Source organism: Puma concolor, chromosome E1 (genome assembly GCF_028749965.1).
Source record: "Puma concolor isolate L17-30 chromosome E1, mPumCon1.1.hap2, whole genome shotgun sequence".
Lineage (NCBI taxonomy): Eukaryota > Metazoa > Chordata > Mammalia > Carnivora > Felidae > Puma > Puma concolor.
The window spans coordinates 50,400,727-50,420,583 of NC_141680.1; the positions used below are offsets into that span (position 1 = coordinate 50,400,727).

At 53.9% G+C, this 19,857-nt stretch overlaps 1 protein-coding gene and 1 long non-coding RNA gene across 2 annotated transcripts; one reads left to right on the plus strand and one right to left on the minus strand.

Annotated features, from left to right (window-relative positions):
• Positions 1–376: 376 nt before the first annotated feature.
• Positions 377–12,080, minus strand: CACNG1 (calcium voltage-gated channel auxiliary subunit gamma 1). The gene is made up of 4 exons (XM_086687806.1): positions 11,687–12,080; positions 2,446–2,520; positions 1,327–1,464; positions 377–1,138 (listed from the first exon to the last, which is right to left on the minus strand). Exons 1-4 carry the CDS (start codon positions 11,919–11,921, stop codon positions 912–914), a joined length of 675 nt encoding a protein of 224 aa, XP_086543932.1. The 5' UTR covers positions 11,922–12,080; the 3' UTR covers positions 377–911.
• Positions 9,663–15,309, plus strand: LOC147574486 (uncharacterized). Its single transcript, XR_015244247.1, has 2 exons — positions 9,663–13,468; positions 15,105–15,309. It is a non-coding gene; the product is annotated as an uncharacterized LOC147574486 (long non-coding RNA).
• Positions 15,310–19,857: the final 4,548 nt, after the last annotated feature.

A 19,857-nucleotide genomic window follows, 5' to 3' on the forward strand; every position in this document is an offset into this window, starting at 1 on the left:
TCCAGCATCTGAAACCAGTCACGTGTGGCTGTGGAGCTCGAGTGCTGTGTTAGCTGGGGCTCTGGAAATAACCCCTCTTTATTTTGAACACCTTGCCTAGTCAGATGGTCTCTGCTTTCTCCCAAAGAAGATCCCAGGGCCCAGAGATCCAAGCTGGAATTCAGCCTTTATTGGTAAGTTTTATTGGTAAACAGGACCTCATCACCCCCTCTTCCCTACAGCTCTCTGCAAAAGTCCTAAACATTCCCCCCCCCCCCCGCCCCCGGGGGGGGGGGGTGATGGGAAGGACATTCTTTCCTTTCTTCTTCAGGGTCATGGGGCCCCTGGGGCGTGGCCAGGAAGCCAAGCAATCTCTGTGCAAGGTGCAAGGAAAAAAGAAGTTTTCAAAGAGCTTTTATTTCAAACCACAGTCAGGTTCTACCCAGTTAAAAAAAAATGCTCCTCAGGCATCTTGGAAACCAAGGAGGGAACGTTCAGTTCACTGGAAAGGGTGTATCTTGTCCAGGAGAAGGTGGGAGTGGTTGGCTACTGGCTCTGGCTGACGCCCAGAATTGGTATATGAGCACAGGGCGTCCCTACAGGGCTAACAGAGGACAACTGGACCCAGTTTATCAAAGACAACTGGCTCAGTGGGGACAACTCTGACCTCCAGGGGAAGGTCTCCCTCACCAAACACCTGTGCACCTGCTCGCCTTGCCTGCCTCCCTCCCACCTGGGCAAGTCTGGATCAGGTCCACTTGCTGGATTCCCAGGGGGAGCCTGTCACAGCCCAAAGAAGGGCTCAGAGAGGGAAGCAGCAGCGGTTGTCGTGGGGTAGGTGGCACCGGGGAGAGGTAAAGCTCCCGCCTCCTCTCTAGAACGTTCTGGGCCAGGCTCGGCTTCCTGAGGGTGGCCGGGGGGCCCCCGGAGGGCTAGTGCTCGGGCTCGGCGTCCATGCAGGACTCCCAGGGGTTCTGGGGCATTCGAGGCAGGGAGAAGAGCAGGAGGGCGAGGCCGCCGAGGAAGAGGAGGACGAAGGCGGCGCAGGCGCAGGCGAAGGACCAGGAGTAGTAGTAGTCGATCCAGACGGTGTGCTCGCTGTCGATCATGCGCTTCACCGACTGCCGCGTGACCTCCACCGACACGAAGATGCACAGACCTGCGGGCCGAGCGGGGGGCCGTCAGGGCCCTCTGCCCAGACCGCCCCCTTCCCGGGCCTGCCCCCCACGCCTGCCGCGCCTCTTCCCTCGCTCGCTGTGTTAGTAAAGGGCGTGGTCGCCGGTGCCCCCACCCCTGTGCCAGATACGCGGGCCGGGCCCCCAGCCGCCCCCCCCCCCCCCCCGCTACCTGCGAACGCATAGAACATGGACGCCGGCCTCAGCAGGTAATCCCGCTTCTTCCTGAAGGACAGAAGCGCGCAGATGGTCCCCATGATGATGAAGCCGAGGCTGAAGATGGCGATGGCGGCGGCCGAGATGCTGTACTCTGCGGGACAGGAGGGCAGGTGCGGCGCAGCGGCTCAGCGGCGGTGGGGGCGAGGGGGAGCGGGGGGGGGGGGGGGGGGAGGGCCGCGCGTCCTTGCGCCCATTTCACTGCGGAGCACACTGAGGGTCCGAGCTGAAGCCCCTCTCCCGGAGTCAGGGGTGGGGCCGGGATGGCAACAGACCTGCCCTTCCCACGCCCCGCGTGGGGCCCTAACCCCGGGGGGGGGGGGGGGGGCAGAGGCCTGAGAAGCCCGCCGGAGCCGTGTGGCCGGAGAACTTTCTGGAACGGAAAGCATCCTGCGAGCCACGGGCCAGAGGGCGGAGGGCGGTCTGTCCGGGGACGCCAAGCGGCGCTGGAAGTGTGGCTTGTTGCAGGGCCGCGCACGTGATCGTGTGCGTGTGTGTGCGTGTGTGGCACGTGAGGATCTCTCAGAGCGAGCGTGCGAGCTCACACCCCGCGCGGGCGTCCTTCGCACACGTGCCGAGGTGCTTCCAGGAAGGCCCCACGCGGCGCACGTGCTCCTGAGCCCCCTTCTCCCGCACCACCCCCCCCCCCCCCACCGCGTCCCTGCTCTCCTGATTCCCTGGGGGTGACAGCGGGGTCACGGAGGGAATCGGCTGACCCACCAGCCCTGAAAACCAGCGCAGGGGTTCTGAGGACTTGTTCTGTTTCCCGTCGCTGCAGCCGCCCTCGGTCACCCTTGGCCTCGTGGGAAGATGCATTCCTTCTGCAGGTGTGGCGCCTACGGGGGACCTCGTCTTTGCAAGCGCTCCCTAGCCCTGATGATGGAAGCTCAGGGTGGCCGCCCGGGTCCTGCGCTCTCGGAGGGTGAGGGGGCCGCGGCTCGGACGCATCAGGACCAGGACGAGCTCCCTTCCAGCACAAGCAGGGGCGTCGTTCGTGCCAGATGGTTTTCTGGCTCAGCAGCCTGTGACAGAGGTCGCTCTCCCCGACCCTCCCTGCTTTCCACCAGGGGCTCACCTTTCTGAGTAGTGACTTCGAAGATCTCGGAGGTCTCGCCTGGGTTAAAATGCCTGAAGTAGGAACAGTTTTTCTCTGTAAAGGAGGGAGGAGGCCTGTGAGTTGAGAGATGGGGCCTGCAGCCTGGCCAGAGGCTCCAGGAAAAGGGGGTGGGTGTGACCCCGCTGGTCTGGCCGGCCCTCATCTCCCTAAACCCTGAATCGGGGCTGAAACAAACGTCTTTCTCGGACCCTTAGACCAAAATATCAGGATAAGGGGGTTAAGAAGCCATCTTGGGGCCCCTGGGTGGCATAGTTGGTTAAGCGTCCAACTTTTGGTTTCTGCTCAGGTCATGATGTCACGGTTGGTGAATTCAAGCCTGAGGACAGCACAGAGCCTGCTTGGGATTCTCTCTCTCCCTTTCTCTCTGCTCCTTCCCTGCTCGTGTGGTCTCTCTCTCTCTCTCTCTCTTAAAATAAATAAACTTACATTTTTTTTTTTTTAAGAAGCCAAGAGTTCTTCAGGAAGCAAAGGCTGATCTTGTCAAGCGGGCACCATAGTACTGTGGGTACTGAGCCCATTAGGCAGATGGGATAACTGAGGCTGAGCACCCGGTTTGTCAGGGGGTGCAGGGAACACCATCAACAAAGGGCCAAATGGTTGTTCTCACCTGGGGCTCATTCTGCCCCCCCCCCCCCCCCAGGAGACGTTGGGCAAAGTCTGGAGACGTTTTTGGTGTTACAACTGGCAGGCGTGTTATTGGTATCTAGTGGGTAGAGAGAGGCCGGGAATACCGCTAAACATCCTACGGCTACGGACAGCCTTGCACAACACAGAATTGACCCGCCCCAATGTACCAGTAGGGCTGAGGTGGAGAAAGCCTGGTCACACCAAAATCTAGGGCTGTGTTTTCTATCAATATCTACGTCCATCCTGATGCACTGGGACTGATGGGGAAGGATGTTTTTCAAAAGCTTTCCAGAACACTCTGATGCTCAGCCACTTTGGGAAGCCCTGCTCCCTTAAAATGCCCCACAAAGAGCTCTTCTGAGTAGGTCATCTGGAAGGACTTGGGTGCAGGGTAGAGCACCTCCATTCAAGGGCCAAATGTGACTATCATGTCATTTCATCGGACCCTTGGCACCCGTGACCAAAGAGGCAGCCCAGAAAAACCTCCGTGGTGAGCTGTGTGTTCTACATCATAAGCATTAGAAAAGCCACGGAAGATTTGTGGACAGCGGGACCAAAAATCTGGATTTGATGGCGGGGCAGTGGAAGGACTCAGAACAAAGAAATTCGTGCTGGTTTTAAATATAATTTCAGGCATAATTCCTCTTCCGTTTTTCTCCTTCAGTTTCTCTTGTAACTTGACATTCTTTAAAATCAAACGAGTTCTTATTGCTTACTGGACACAGTTTAATATTCTTTACTCCTTCTTTAGGAAGTAGGTGAATGTTTTTTTTTTTTTTTAAATCGTTTGTTTCTTAAAAAAAAAAAATCAAATTAGGTTGCTTTTTACTTGTGGGGTGCCCTTCAATGATTTCTTTTTCCTGTGGGTCCGTGACCCCTCCACTCCTAGCTTAGATGGCATCTACTGGTGTGCATTCAATTTTTCACTTTCGGGCTACCTGTAAATTATGAGAAGATGATTATTGGCGTCTGGTTTCTTGTGGAAGTGGACCTGAGGTGTTTCCAAAGTCATAGCTTTCATTGGGATTCAGGCTTTCTTCTATCTGACCTAAATCATCTTATTGCCACTTAAGCCCATGGCCTCGCACTCTTTTCCCCTCCCCCAATGTCAGTGTTACTGCTGCTCCCTGGCTGAGAAAGGAAATGACCCCTGGAGATGCGCCTGGTTTAGCAGCAGTAAATGTTCTGAGCGGTAAACAGCCTCCTCTTTGAGCTTCTATATTTAAATCACTTTCCTTTCGAGCGGAGTTACCTGGGGTGTCTGACTGCTGGAGGTGATGTCAGAAGTAATGCCTCTCTCTTCTCTCTCACGGCTTCCGGTGCTATTTTAAAGCACAATGCAACCCTCTTCGATTTCTTAGATTATTAGCTATAGATTCTCTTGAATCACCGCTTCAGAATGGCTCGGGCTATGTCGTAAGGCTCCGCGTGTCTCCCTCTGGACAAAGGAACATTTCTGTTTCATTCCTTAAGGGCCAATTTCGGTTGTCATTGAAAACCCCCTGAAAAGAATCGACTGAATTCAAGTGTATTTCAGCTGCTTCCCTGACTGCTCGCAATCTGTGAGTTAAAAGCCTTCGGAGTAGAGGGCCGTGAGATGAAGGCCCATCAGAGCCCGGCCAGAGCGTAGCTCTTTGGCCGTTTTGGGCTGCTGAGGCCGCTCTTACACGCAGGTAGTGTTTGTGTGTCAGCCTCTGCCAGGTCAACAACAGGCTCCGTTCCGGACAGACCGCTGCCTGCGTAAAACCCGTCTTAGCTCAGCCCCATAGTGGGATGCTGTCTGTCTGGGGAAGCCAGCATGTGGATTTTCTGGGGGATATTTTCCCGTTCAGTGGCCCAGGTACCCTGCCCTATTCCCTCTCCTCCTCCATTAAATGATGTCACGTGCGGGGGATGGAGTTTCCCCAGGGAGTGGGGTTTCCACTCAGGGCGTCTGGAAGTGTCAACTTCTCTCTGATATCGTGGAGCCGAGGGCTTGAGAATGAATGGGCCGGCCTTGTCCCCTCTCTTGAATGTAGCACGCGAGGAAGGCCAATGTCTTCTGCCCTGAACCCGGGAGTAACGTCCGCTCTGGGACCCCATGGCTGTCTATGGAGGACAACGAGCCCCCTTGTGGTCCCTGATGACTCCAGCAGGGGTGGGGGCGCCATGAGACCCAAGCGTCACTCCGGACACGTCCAGCACCAACAAGACGCTTGTTCAGGAAAAACCAAGCCGGGCATCTGCCTGCCTTTTCCCCGGCTCCCATCCCAACGACACAAAGCTCAGGGCTTATAGCTTCGTCTTGATGGACTACGGCCCTTCACTGGGCAGAAGAAGCAAGTGCTTTGGATCCAGTGTCAGGGTGATGATCCGGGACCGATCATTAAGAACTCTGAGGTCCTCCAGCCTCCTTTGTCTCTGCAAATGGCTCGTGGTGATGTTAGTATTTGTATTTCTGGGGGTGCCTGGGTGGCTCAGTTAAGAGAGTGACTCTTGATTCCGGCCAGGTCATGATCTCTCGGTTCGTGGGTTCGAGCCCCACATCGGGCTCTGTGCTGACAGTACGGAACCTGCTTGGGATTCTCTCTCTCCCTGTCTCTCTGCCCCTCTCCCACTCACGGTCTCTCTTACTCTCTCTCTCTCTCTCTCTCTCTCAAAAATAAACTGAAAAGATATTGTATTTCTGTTTTTCTGTACTTCAGAAATGTCTGTCATGAACAGTCATAAGACTCAGTGGGTCTAAAAAGTTGAGTGGGCTGTTCCTTAAAAAATATGGTGAACTCGGCTATTGAACTTAACCGGGGTTGGAATATTCTGGCTCACCAAGCACTCTGGTTAAACGAGTGACTACACAGAACCGTATCTAATTGTGCCGATTTCAAAGAACTGGAACAGAAGGCACATTTAACTCCAACCTGAACTTGAGTTAATGCAGGTATTTCTTTCTCTGATTCTGTGACTTACACGATTAGGGGATGCTTCTGGGTTGTCACCCAGAATGTCTCAGCGTACCCATTACTGGTTGATGTAGACTTTAATATATTAAAAAAAATACCTTGTTAATTGATACAAAACCAAGGGAACTAGCGATTTAGGGGTCGGAAAAAACATTTCACTTACTTGTTACTTGCATCAATGCCAGGGTTGTCTTGACCCCTTTTGTAAAAGAAGTTCTTGGTGCTCCTGGCAGTGGTTTCTCTGTGCTCTGATGGAGTACCCGCCCCTCTGATGGAAGACTTTTGACAGTTGGGTTGGAGAAATCCTCAAGACCCAACCCCAGAGTGTCAGAGCATTGCTGTTCTATGGTGGGGGGTGGGGGGAAGGCTAGTTATAGCCTGGGTCTCCAGCATGGGCTCATGTGGAGGAGAAAGAAAGCCCCTGAAATTCTTGGGGTCTGTACCGTCATGTTCTTTCATGTGGTTCCAGTCCCTGCACCGAGCACTGGAAGAGAAGATGGGCCATAAGGGCAGTGGGGTCCTGGGGCAGTCTGTTACCTTAGCCTAAAGAGACAGAGCCCGAGAGAAATAACATTCTCCCTAGCCCAGGGGCAGGGGATGACCCCTCTGGGATGACTCACTTGGGATTTCAGGCAGTCAGCCTCTCCTCACAAAGGAGGAAGACCTTACTCTCATTCTAAAGGCATTGGAATTGACCTCAGATGTCAATCTTGTGCATGACAGTCCTTCTAGAACTCTTTGGGTCAGTAGAAAAACCAAATTAAACAATTTACGATCTTTAGAGCCATCAGCAATCTATATGGCTGCATGGGACCTTGAAAAGTCTCTCTTGAACCAGCTCCTGGTCCAGCTTCTACTAAACCATGCCATGTCACAAGTTGGCCTCTTCTGTGTTTGCCTGAGTCAGCAGCTTTTAGGGGCTGTGTTTGTACGCACGGTGGGGGGCATCCTATGGGAGTGGACTGGAGAGGAAGGGGGGTCTGGATTTGAGGCTTGGGTATTGAAGCTCTCCTTGTGAGATGGTTAGCGTTGGGAAGGCCACTCTGAGCCTCAGTTTTCCCACTTGTAGGATGTGAATCACCTGAAGAATGACAGGTATAAAGTAGTATAATGTAGTGACCAAGAAGGTGACTTTTAGGGGTATGGCCTCTGACTGCTCTCCCATGGTAATTGTGTGACCTTGGTCAAGTTACTTAACCTCTCTGTGCCTCATTTTCTTTATCTGTAAGCCAAGATGATAATAGTATGGACCTTATAGAGGATTTTGTGAGAATTAGATGACTGTATATATATTTATATTTGTTGTCCCACTGCCTTCTGGCCTCCATGGTTTCTGGAGAAATATCAGCTGTCAATCTTATTAAGGATCTCTTGTATGTGATGAGTCATTTCTTGCTGCTTCCAAGGTTCTGTGTCTTTATTTTTTAGCAGCTCTGATTATGATGTGTCTCGGGGTGGATTTATCCTACTGGAATTCCTGAAGCTTCATGGATTTGTAGATTAATGTTTTTCGTCAAATTTGGAAACTTTTCAGCCATTATTTTTCACCAATCCTTTCAGCTCCTTTCTCTCTCTTTCTGTCTCCTCTCCTTCTTAATATACACCAGCATTATGTGTATATTGCTTCATTTGCTACTATCCCACATGTCTCTGAGGCTCTGTTCATTTTTCTTCATTCTTTCTTTCCCCCCTGTCTATTCCTCACATTAGCTAATCTCAATTCGTCTATCTTCAAGTTCACTTATTCCTTTTTGTCCCTTCTCAGATCTGCTATTGAGTTTTCCGTTTCAATTATTGTAGTTCTCAACTCCAGAATTTCTACTGGGTCCTTTTAAAATAATTTCTATCTCATTGTTGATATTCTCTATTTCATGAGACACCGTTTTCATCTTTAGTCCTTTAGGCTTTGTTGTTTGTTGTTCTTTGTATCTAAAATAGCTGATTTAAAGTCTTTAAGTCCAATATCTGGCTTTCTTAAGGATCTCTTGACTGGTTTATCTCCCTTATATATGGGCCATACTTTTTTATTTCTTTGCACGTCTTGTGATTTTTTTTTTTAATTTAGAATTTAAATTTAGGGGCACCGGGGTGGTTCAGTCAGTTAAGCGACCAACTCTTGATTCCAGCTCAACAACTCTTTGATTTGTGAGTTCCAGCCCCACGTTGGGCTCTGCGCTGACAGTGCAGGAGTCTGCTTGGGATGCTCTCTCTCTCTCTCTCTCTCTCCCTCTCCCTCTCTCTCTGTCCCTCCCCTGTTCCTGCTTGTGCTCTCCCTCTCCCTCTCTCTCTCTTTCCCAAAATAAATAAATAAGCATCAAAAAAATAAAATAAGGGGCTCAGTCGGTTGAGCGTCCGACTTCGGCTCATGTCATGATCTCGCGGTCTGTGAGTTCGAGCCCCGCGACGGGCTCTGTGCTGACAGCTCGGAGCCTGGAGCCTGCTTCGGATTCTGCGTCTCCCTCTCTCTCTGCCCCTCCCCCACTCATGCTCTGTTCCTCTCTGTCTCGGAAATAAACATTAAATTTTTTTTTAATTTAAATTTAAAGCTGGAAAATGTGCCTCATACAATGAACGCCTCTGGAAATCAGAGTCCTCCCGTTTCCCCAGGGTTTGCTCCTGTCGCTGCTTGTTGTTGTTTGTTTAGTGACTTCTCTTAATTAATTGTGGAAAGGCTGCACCCTTTGTCACGTGTGGACACTGAAATCTCCGCTCAGGTAGCTCGGCAGTCAGCTCACATTTGGCAAAATGCTGGGAATTCCTACACCTCCCAGCCTTTACTGAGGGGCTGAGCAGAGAGAGCTAAGTGCTCCACGAAGCAGCCTGCATTTCTGCCTTAGCCTTGACTTTCTGCTTGCCCACAGCCTCAAGAGCAGCCCGAGGTGAGAGCTTAGGACCTCTTCAGGGATTTCCTCTGTACTCTACGGCACTACGCATGCACGTGGCCTTCTAAATTCTCAGGATTATGATGGAGCTTTTCCAAGCCCCCTGTGGATATCTCATTCTCCAGCTTTTGGGTTTGCCTATTGTCTGCCTCGCCGTGGTCCACTGCCTCGGGAAGTTACGCTATTAAACGATCGTTTCTAATTGTTTTTGGCAAATGTCCCCTTGGAAAAAGACCGTTTCCGCCGGATGAGCTCAGCGTCGGGTCAAATAAAGACAGCCTTGCAAGTGGGGACTTCCAGGGAACCACCAGACAGATCAAATAATGACAGTTCTCTGGGAATGAGGCTGTGAAAGAGACCCAGCCCAGCCTGTCCAGGCTGCTAAATTTTCACTATTTGCAGGCTGTTGGGTTTCAAGGCTATGACAGAGTTGGGGAGTGGGGAACAGGAGTAGAGCAAGTTAAAGTGCCACAAAGCTCACCATCCTCGAGTTGTCATTGTATTTAAGGAGAAGAGGGTTTTTGGAGATTCTCGGTCTGTAATTTCCTCTGATGTCATTCAAAATTAAACTATGGGCGGTGGGGGTGGGGTGGGGCGCCTGGGTGGCTCAGTCGGTTAAGCGTCCGACTTCGGCTCAGGTCATGGTCTCACATCTTGTGGGTTCGAGCCCCACGTCAGGCTCTGTGCTCACAGCTCGGAGCCTGGAGCCTGTTTCAGATTCTGTCTCCCTCTCTCTCTCTGCCCCTCCTCCGCTCGCATTTGCCTCTCTCTCTCTCTCTCTCAAAAATAAACATAACATGTTTTTTTTTTTACAAAGTTAAAATAGGGAAGGGACTTGAAACAATACTTGGCAGATGGTACTATGTTTGTGTTTGTGGTGGTGATTATTGCCATTCATAATAAATGAGAGAACATAGATGAGCTCTGTTCCTCCCTCTAGAAAAGAGTAATCCCACAGAGCACAGGAAAGGTGGCTAGGGAAGGCAAAAGGTGTGTGCATCTGCGGAGAAAGGAGAGGGGAGGAGGCAGGAACATACTTTAGAAGCTTGTTGGGGTAGGGCCTGGCTCGCAAGGGTGGGAGGCAGGATTCCCTCTGGGCCAGAGCAAGGAGGCATACAGATGGACTGTCTTGTCGGGCTCGAGGCCAATCCATGCCTGCTGGTCCTCTGCTAGTTGGTCTCTTCCTTGTATGGACTTGCCTTGCCTCCCCGCTCATCTGCTCTGTAAACTCCCCAGACTTTAAAAGGTAGGGCCTCTGAGGACAGATGGACGGGACCGTAACGTGCATTCCCATGCACGGTCCGTAGAGAATCGGCCTCGCCCTGCCCTGCCCTGCCCTGCCCTGCCGGGGGGAATTGGCTGCATGATGCATCTGTTTACGGGTGTGCTCGGCCGTGGCTGAGGAACGTGGGCATGTGATACCCTTCAAGCACATGTCCACGTCTGTTAAAGCCCCAGGACTCGGTGTTTCCAGGACAGCTGGGTATCGACAAGTCTTCCGCATTTCAAGGGGGGTGTGAGCAAGGCAGGGGCTTCCTAGAGCCAGCGGGAGGGGAAGGAGGAGGTAAAAGAGAAGTAGGGGCAATGGGCTTTGGGCTCCTCTGTCCCACACACAGACTGCAAGGTCTCCAGGGACTTAGCACTGACTTCTCTGAAGGGCAGGGTGCAGGGAACCCCCAGTCTGATAGCAGAGGGAATGCCTCAGAAAACCAGGTGGGAGACCGCCCTCGGCCCGGTCCACTGCCACCTCGGAGTGCTGTTCGTGAGCCTCGGGAGGGACTCACGTTGCTGAGCCCCGAGCGCCAAGCAGAAGTCACAATATCCTTTGTCGCCCCCAAAGTCACTGGGGCGTCGTGGGCAACGCGTGACTGGAGCCCAGACCTTCGATTCTGCACACAGGGCTCTTTCCTCAGCGTGTGCTGTTTGCCACGGGCGTGGAAGGCTCCACGTTTGCAGAATAGACTGGTCACCCTGCTACCAGGTATCCTCGCAAGGAGCTCGCCTTTGATGTGCGGCTCAGTCACATGGTGGGAGATTGAGGAGGGCGCTTAAGTCGCAGCAGGAGGAGCCGCTTCCCGGCTCTGAAGGGGTCTGAGCTCAGAGGGGATGTACCAAGTGGGTGGTTCACCTACACCCAGGTCCCGCTTTACGGACGTGTGACCGACGCGGTCGGCCAAGGCCCTGCACACAGAAGGGACCCCCGCTTGGCTCCAGGCCTCGCTGTCCCCGTCTTGAAATTCTTAAAAGACAATGACAAGGAGCCCCGCGTTTTCCTTCTGCGCTACGCCCCATACGTGTCGCGGCCGATCCCGTCGCACACCCAACCTGGAGGCTGGGGAGCGATTGTGCCGGCCGCACGTGTCCCTTCGGCCCGAGGATGTAGGGCCGCTTAGCCTGTCTGTGCGGGGGAGAGAGTGGGGCCGGGCACACCCAGAAGAGTGGCCGCTGCTGGGCTGGGAGCCTCTAGTCTGATGGATCCACGGATTCTTTCGTGAGCCTCTGGTCCCACCTGCGCAGCCCTCTGCTCTGGGCGCACGGCCCGAGGCCCCAGCAAGACAGAAATAGCTAGAGACAGACGCCCTCATTTTACAAGCCGGCAGCTCTGGCCTCCGGGATGACACATGCAATCCAGATCCTCCTCCCTGGGCACAGAGGGCTGGGCGCTATTCCTGGTCTTTCCCACAGGCACCTTTTCCAGGGGGATGAGGGAGGGCAGGAGGCGGGCACGGGATCAGAGAGTGGGTACGTTACCCCCAGGCAGGGAGATGGGTCCGCAGGTCTTGTCCTTGCCGTCACTCGTGACAATACGCTTGATGCAAATCCGCCAGAGGCCGAAGTGGGCCGCCTCGCAGGTGGCGTTGTGGTGCTCCACCTCGGGGCTCAGCACCGCCCAGTGGTCGGTCACCACGGCCACCATGGCCAGCACGATGCCCACCAGGATGCAGAAGAGGGTCGCGCGGACCTTGGGCGCTTTGGTCTGGGACATGTTGGTGGCGGAGGAGCAGGCGCCTTCGGCGTGGTCTGGTGGCGGTGGCTCCCGGGCAGGTGGCAGCCAGGCTGGGAGGTGGCAGCGGTTATGAGCTGGGGGTGGAAGCTAAGTTTAGTGTGTCCGGCTGAGCCAGAGGGGGCTGGCCTTGGGGCTGAGGGACACCAGACGGGACTGAGCAGCTGCCCAGACGTGTCAGGGGCCTGAGGGAGGCTTCTATTAATGCACTGCTCAGGCGTGTCACTAAGGATAACTTCTGCTCAGGTTTCAGGGCTTTCTTTCCCTCTCGGGACCAGAAATACCTTTGGGAGAGGCGAGGAAAGAAGGCTCTAGATGGTGACTAGAGATCGCCACGATTGGCAGCTCGGAATACCTGAGTTGGAGGTAGTGAGGGGCAGGCCACAGGGGGCACCTGCTTGCTCTGGGCTGCAGGATAAGGGGACACTGCTGGGTAAGGGCAGGGGACCCTGGGGACACAGGGGACCCTTGTGCTCTCACACTGTGCGGACCAGTCACCAGTGGAAGGGATGAATGGGTCCTTGTCCTGGGAGTCTGGGGGACCCAGGATCCTGCCCAGGGACATCTTGGGGATCCGCCCTCCCAGGCATTAGCCTCATGCCCTAGCCTATCCCCAAACTGCAGGAAGATTTCAGGTGTTTCCTGGGCCTGGCATTGCCCAGCACCGTGCCCGGGGTGAGAACACTATTTCCCTTTCGGTTCTCCTCCCATCCCCCCAACTGGGTCCAGAAGAAAAGCTCTGTTTGGGGTTGGTAAGTCTCGAACACCTTTCTGATGCTTGCAAACCAAAGAAAAGCCCAGAGAGGGCAAAGAATCCGGCGGGACCCGACTGTAGTTCTGCTTTTATCTTACGGTTTTCATTTTACTTCTATTAAAGATTTGCCACGTACGTTTTCATTGACGAGATAAATGCATTTCAGTAAAAAAGGACAGAAGTAGGTTGTTCCACAGGTGACTACGAAGAGGCTGATGGGTGCATGGATACAGCAGGGGACAGAGGAAAGCGGGCCGGCCTTCGGAGAGTCCTGCCTGCCCGCGAGCCCCCGCACCCCTCCCGCATTGTGCACCTCTCTTCCTTTCCGGGTTTACCAGTTGCCCCTTTTGGGGCCGATCCAAGAGCCTGATGTGTGGCCGGGAATAGACCCCTGAGCCGAGCGGGCTTTTGAGCTTCAAAATCCCGGCCTCAGATTGACGTAGCTTAACGGAAATTTCTCTGCCTGTGTGCGAGAAACACTCAGGCGTCACAGACCATTAAGGGTAATGATGATCGTGGGAACGGCTCATCCGGTGAGTGTTTACTATATATCATGTGCCCTGCTAAGCTTTTCCACGTCACTGTCTTTAAGTTTCACACCGCTCCATAAGGTGAGTGCAACTATCACATCCATTTTACAGGTACGGATACAGAAGCAACTTGCCCAAGGTCACACAGCTGGTAAACGGTGAAGCCAGCTCTCAGAACCCAGGGCCCAACCTCTGAAGCCATGGTCGGAGCCAGGAGGAATGGCCAAGATCTGTTGTGACTACTGGTGAGCACAAGTTTCCTTTTCCTCTACCCTTCCAAGTTCTTGGCTCGGGCTCCCGTAACAAGAGAAACACATACAGGGGCGCCTGGGCAGTTAGAGCTCATCTCTGTGTTGCAAACCAGCCTCCCTTTCCGGTTATAACCTCCCAAGAGATACCCCCTCATCTGTGCTCCCTTTCTCTCCCCGCCCCCTGCTTGTGTTCCCGCAGGGGACTGGCCCCCTGAGAGTGCCTTTCTGTGTCCGGGCGGGCGGGCCCTCTCCAGGGGGAGCTCCCCGGAGCAGAGGCCTGGCCCAGGACCCCAGCCCCTCGCACGGCCCGTGGGCCCAGCTTCAAGTGCCAGGTGCCTGGGGTCCTCGGAGGGACGTGGGGTAGCCCGAGGCAGACTCACCGTGTGCCAGGCACACCCGCAAAGCGGCAGTCAGGGGGCGAGAAGAAGGTTCCGGTGGTTTAGGACAGAATATCTAGAAAGAAGCACTATATTACGACTTAATTTCAGCACTACAGGTAGATAGGAAGTCATTTGAAGAAATAGAGGTGTACTGTGAATCTCCGGGTGCGGTGGGGGTGGGCATCCTGAGCTCTCCGGTGCGGGAGCTGCCGAAGGTCTTGGGAAGGGTGCTGAGTGGGGCCTGGCCCGTGGGGTACGCTCAGCATCACCGGCAACTGCGGACCACACAGCAGGCCCATCACGGAGGCCGGGCTGCACCTTCCCTTGGCGGGGACGGGGGAGGCAGGAGGGGGTTGGGCAGCCGGGGGGCGGGGGGCCCTGAGTCCTCCACCGGCCTCAGAGCACGAAAGATGGATGGCCTCTTCCTTTTGAAGTCCTCTTTGTGTAAATCTGCCACGATGTGGGCGACTCCAGGGGTTTGCGGGCGAGTCTCCCGGTCCCATCGCCTTGCCTCCAAGCTCCTTCAGACGTTTTCTGCTCATTGAGGCCACAGTCACGCTGCCTGTGTGGCTCTCGGGAACCCTCACGGTGCCAGGGAAGGGGCTCCGTGGATGCCGGTGTCTGCTGGGGAGCCAGGGCTGGGAGACACCTGCGCCCTCTGCGCGGGCCCTCCCCTCCCCAGGGCGTGGGGAAGGAGGGTCTCCTGGGAGCGGGCATCAGCGTGCCAGGGATGGAGCGGCCAGCCCAGGCTCAGAGCCTGCTCTGCTGAGCCCGGCTTCCCGGGAGTCATCAGCCTCTCTAAGCCGCCCCGCTGCATCTATCAATGAGGGCAACGCTGGCTGGCTGGGGAGCTGGCAGGCATCAGAGATAATGCTCTTTACCAGCTTAGCCCGTGTTAGGTGCTGTGGACAGGATTGTGTCCCCCCTAAATTCGCATGTCGACGCATCACCCAATGTGACGGTATTTGGAGGTGGGACCTTTGGGCAGTGATTAGGTTAGATGAGGTCACGAGAAGGGGGCCCCTGTGATGGGATTGATGGGATTAGCATCCTTCAAAGAAGGGATACCAGAAGGCTTGTTCTTTTTCCCTGCCACGTGAGGACCCAGTGAGAAGGTAAAACCCGGGAAGAGGGCTGTTACCAGAAGCCAACCGTGCAGTCCCCTGTTCTAAGTCTTTCAGCCTCCAGAACCTGGTGAAAATAAAGTTCCTTTTTTGTTTTTGTTTTTTTCATGCTTATTTATTTTTGAGAGAGAAAGAGAGACGGTGCACACAGAAGCAGGGGAGGGGCAGAGAGAGAAGGAGACACAGAATCCAAAGCAGGCTCCAAGCTGTCAGCACAATGCCCGACTCGGGGCTCGAACCCACAGACAGTGAGATCGTGACCTGAGCCGAAGTCAGACGCCCAACTAACTGGCACCCAGGCACCCTGCAAAAATAAATTTCTGTTGTTTAAGTCAGTCTATGGGGTTTTGTTATGGTGGCCTGAGCTAACAGTAGGCAATGGGTTCGGGGAGGCTAGTGCTGTTATGATTATTTACAGAGCACAGATGGACCAGCTTTCTCTTATGGGCTATAAACTTCTGGAGGGTAGCGACAGTGAGACTATTATGTACTCGTCCTGGGTGCCCTCAGAGGACACCCTTAGATCTGAGCCCAGAGTGGGATCTTCATAGATGTTTGTTGAATGACTGATGGCTGGCTGGCTGGACAGATTTACTGAAAGAAGAAAGGGACAGAAGCTCAAATCATTTGCCCCACCAGATGATCCAAAGGACTTTTTTGTGTGGCTCGAGGCCACAGGGACATTAGAAATGGCAGCTGGGGCAGACCCAGGACAGCTGAGAGCAATGGCTAATTTACCTCAAGCTGCTGCGGGACACCCCAGGAGGGCATCATCACTACCTCTGCAGTCAAGTTCAAAGGGAAGCAGCATCCTGAAGCCAACGTTTTCCACACTCCTTAGATATGCTGCACTCAGCTAATTGGGAGTTTTGTCTATATTTTTACTCGTCCAGATGAACCAGTTTTCATTTGTCCCAAGTGACTGCTGTTTTCCCAAGAAGGACCAGACGTGACTAAGGGAAGGGAAACATCCCCCAGAGGTGGACCTCATTCGGAGCTGGGGCCAGGGCACGCCTGGGAGGGGCCGAATAAGTCCTCTTTGGCAACATGCTGATCTAATTTTGAGCGCAGCCTTAATTAGGCTGCGAAGTGGCCTTGGGCGTTTCATCTTAAGATACTATAAAAAAAAAGCACGGTGCCACCCAGCGGGTCCAACCTCTTTACACCCACTTCATCTGCCTCCCTGTGCCATTCAACTCAGACCCTTTGTTGCATCAGGCTTGCTGCTCCCAATTCCATCCTGTGAGCCCAGGGGACCCAGAACTCTGCTGCCTTCAAGGCCTACGATCGCTCCATTCTGACCTCTGCTTCTGTCATCATGTCTCCTTCTCTGACTCTCCTACCTCCCTCTTTCCTTTTTATGGACACTTGTGATGACTCTGGGCCCACCCAGATAATGCAGGAAAAGCTCCCCATCTCAAGATCCTTACTTTAATTACAGCTGCAAAGTCCCTTTTGCCACGTAAAGTGACATACAGGTTCCAGGGATTAGGACTTGGGCATCCTTGGAGGCCACTATCCGCCTACATTATGCGTTGATTTACAATTTGGTTTTCTCTGGCATCATCCTGCAGCTCGGGTTCAGGAGAAGATGGAAGGTGAGATTAGGAGGGTTGGGTTCTCCCAGGAGGGAAAAGCTAGAAAGCAGAGGGACCAAGGCAATGGAGACATTGGCAAGGATGAGCTTAAATGATGACTCTCGAGGGTCCTACAACCGGGAAGGTCGATGTATTGGGAGAATTTGGAGAGGTCAAGGCCCTGGGGGACTTGATGAGGTTTGAGAACAGGTGGAGTGGTGGTAAGGCAGTGAAGGGGCTGGAGCACTGACGGCTGTGGTCAGAGAGGAGGACGCTGTCCCTGAAGATGACAGTGGGGGGCAGACCAGGGTGATGCCAATATCCAGGTTGGAGACAAAGGTCAACGGAGGCAAGAAGGCAGGAGAGCTGTGAGGCCAGGGAGTTGGGGTGGTTGACCCCTGGCCCTCAGAGAAGGCTCCTCCCCAGGAGAGTGGAGGAATAATGGTTTGCAGGTGTCAGCACCGCCTCCCCCCCGCTCTCTGCCTTGCTATGACAAGTCCAAGGACATGCGTTCATAATCTTCTCTGATCACAGACTTCTGTTCCTGAGGTTGTACTGGCAGTTTTGTTGGAAGCTGCAAGTATCCAGTGTACCTGCTCCAACCCTCCTCTGGACCCTGAGGTGTCTTGGATCCCTTTTCTCTGCAGCCCCACACCTCTCAGGACGGGTCATGGGGCTGAACAGCCAGGAATGTTTTGTTGGGAACCTGGGCAGGGAACCCCAGTGGAAGAAGGGACAGCTTTCACCAGGAGGACCAGGGAAAGGTGTGTCCTTAGGAGAGAGGATGGTTTCACGTGTCCCAGGAGGTGGAGATTCGGGGAGTTCCAGAAGGCACCGTGGATACAGAGGACGGAAGAGAGGATTGGTGGGTGGAGAAGAAGCTGAGAGCCCCACAAGGTATTGGAGAGACTGGGTGGGGTGGGGAGGGGCTGGAAGTGGGGGAGGGGAGATTGCATCTTCCAAAAGTGGCCATAGAAGCATTTCTGTGTCCACATATACTTCCAGAACCTTGCCACTCCCCATCAACAAGTGCAATCTCTTTGCTCTCTCCTTGAACTCAAGCAGGTTTTTGACTGTCTTCACCCTCAAAGTGCAGCTGAAGTAATGCTATGTGACTTCTGAGGCTTCTACCTTTCCCTCTTGCTCTGGGGACACTGGCCGTTGGACCTAGCCACCATGCTGTGAGGAACCTCAGGCCACCCAGAGAAGCCATGTGTAGACATTCAGGCTGCAAACTGCAGCTACAGTCTTTGCCAATAGCCCACATTAACTGCCAGACACGAGCAGATTAGCCTCCAGGTGATTCCAGCCCCCACCCCTCGGGTCTTCCAGCCAAGGCCCCAGACAGACGCTGTGGAGCCGAGATAAGCCATCCCGATCCTGTCTCTGTCAAGCAGAGATAAGAATCCACGATCATGTCTAACAGTTGTTTAATGCCACTACGTTCTGGTGTAATTTGTTACACAGCCCTCCTAGCTGATACACTCAGAAAGTGGAAGGGATTCCATTTAGCTTGGCGGAGGGCGGCTAGACGTGAAGCCTGGTGGGATGAAGCAGCCCCAGTCTTTCAAGAGGAACTTGGCACGGAGCTGCTTTCTAGCTCCTGGGGAGGGGAGCTGTTATCGCCCCAGCCCAGACACCCAGGTGTGCATGTAGACAAGATCCTGAGTGCGTTTCAGGGTGGACAAGGAACTTACCTTTTCATCGGCCTCTAGGATAGAGCTGAGCCAGAAGTTCACGGTGAGAAGTCACTGGATCTTAACCAAACGCATCCTGAGATTCCCAGCCCTTTGGTCCCATTCAGACACCATTGAAGATCTAGGGAGCAAATAGGCTCTGTGCAGCCAGGGGACATTGGTTAGATAAATGGCCACATCTCTGTTTTATGCAGCCATTACAGATTGTGCCTTTGAGAAATATGTAAAGACATGGGAAGATAGCCATGATGAAAAGTGGTGACCAGAGGAGGGGATTAACCTACACTGGGGTACCCTGAAATGTTATACCTGGGTTTATGTCTTGGGCGGTAGGACTTTTGGCTGATAGTGTTTTCTTCTTTAATTTCTCTGTATTTTTAGATTTTTTTTTTAAAGGCAAAATGGAATACTCTTAGAATTAGGAAAATGTAGTATTATTTGTTTTAAAAAGGACCTGGCTATTTGCAATTTAATTGGTGGATTTTGGAGACCCCCTCGGGGGTTAGTGTGTCTCAGAAAACTTATCAGGGGACAAAGGTCAGGAAATAGGTCCTTCCAGGGACCCTTTCCTGCAGTTGTGAGCACAAGGGAAAAAAAAAAAAAAAAAAAAAAAAAGCACCTGTAACCCTCTGTCATCACAGACTTCTCCCGAGGTTGAGGTTGTACTGGCAATTTTGTTGGGAGCTGCAAGTTTAAAAATACCTGTATCGGGTGAACCTGCATCGTCTCCCCTTTCGGATTCTGAGCTCCCTGAGCGCCTCTCCTACCCTCCGTCCCTCGCCCCACCCCTCAGGTCTAGGGCTGGGCGGCCAGGGGTGCTATATTAGGAACCAGTGCAGGGAGCCGAAGTCACGTGCTGCCTCTGAGCTCCCTGCAGGGAGCTCCCTCCCTTCCCCGCCCCCCAGGCCTCTCCTCTGTGCCAGCCCCACCCTAGAGACCCAGACCTTCCCGTGCAGCCCAGCTCCCAGGGCACCTGAAAGTGGTCAGGACTGGGCTCTTGCAGCCTTTCCAGCCTGAAGAAGGTTCGCGGGACTGCAGGACCTGCTAAGAAGGCAGGAGCCACAGGGGCAGCCGTGACCACTGCCACCCGGTGTCCTGGAGACCAGAGGGTGGAAACGAATGGGCTTCAGCCAGAGAAGCAGCTGGGGCAGGAGCCCTCCCTGGGGAGCACTGCCCCGTGTTGGATCCGCGGGATGACAGGTTTCTCCCAAACCACACCCTCAGCGTGCCACCTCCCAAGGCTGTTCTAGAACCATCCATCTGGAAACTCCTTACGTGTTGCTGGTCAGCGAACACTCCCGAAAGTTCGCTCTTCATGCTCGTTGCTGAGCTCAGGTAATTTACGAACCTTTCCTTCAAGTTCAAGTTTCATTCATTCTCCCAACAGCCCTGGGGGTTGGGGAAGTGCTACCTCCTCATCTGACTGAGGAGGGAACGGGGACTCTGAGAGGTTGGGGGGCTTGCCCAGTGCTGCTGGCTCATGAATCGGTGTTTCTGGCTCCGGGCCGTGTCCCTGCAGCTGCCGACAGGGGCACGGGCAGAGGAGGACGCCCCAGGTGTGGAGTCCCGGCCTCAAGCCGGGCCAGGTTTCTGGGCTTGATCTCC

What these genes read in the sequence shown, in the direction of transcription:
- CACNG1 (XM_086687806.1), bottom strand. Translation starts at nt 11,921, where the DNA reads ATGTCCCAGACCAAAGCGCCCAAGGTCCGCGCGACCCTCTTCTGCATC. An exon ending in ACCCATCTCCCTGCCTGGGG is followed by an intron (nt 2,521 to 11,686) that starts GTAACGTACCCA and finishes CCTCCTTTACAG; the next exon opens with AGAAAAACTGTTCCTACTTC. An exon ending in CGAAGTCACTACTCAGAAAG is followed by an intron (nt 1,465 to 2,445) that starts GTGAGCCCCTGG and finishes CCTGTCCCGCAG; the next exon opens with AGTACAGCATCTCGGCCGCC.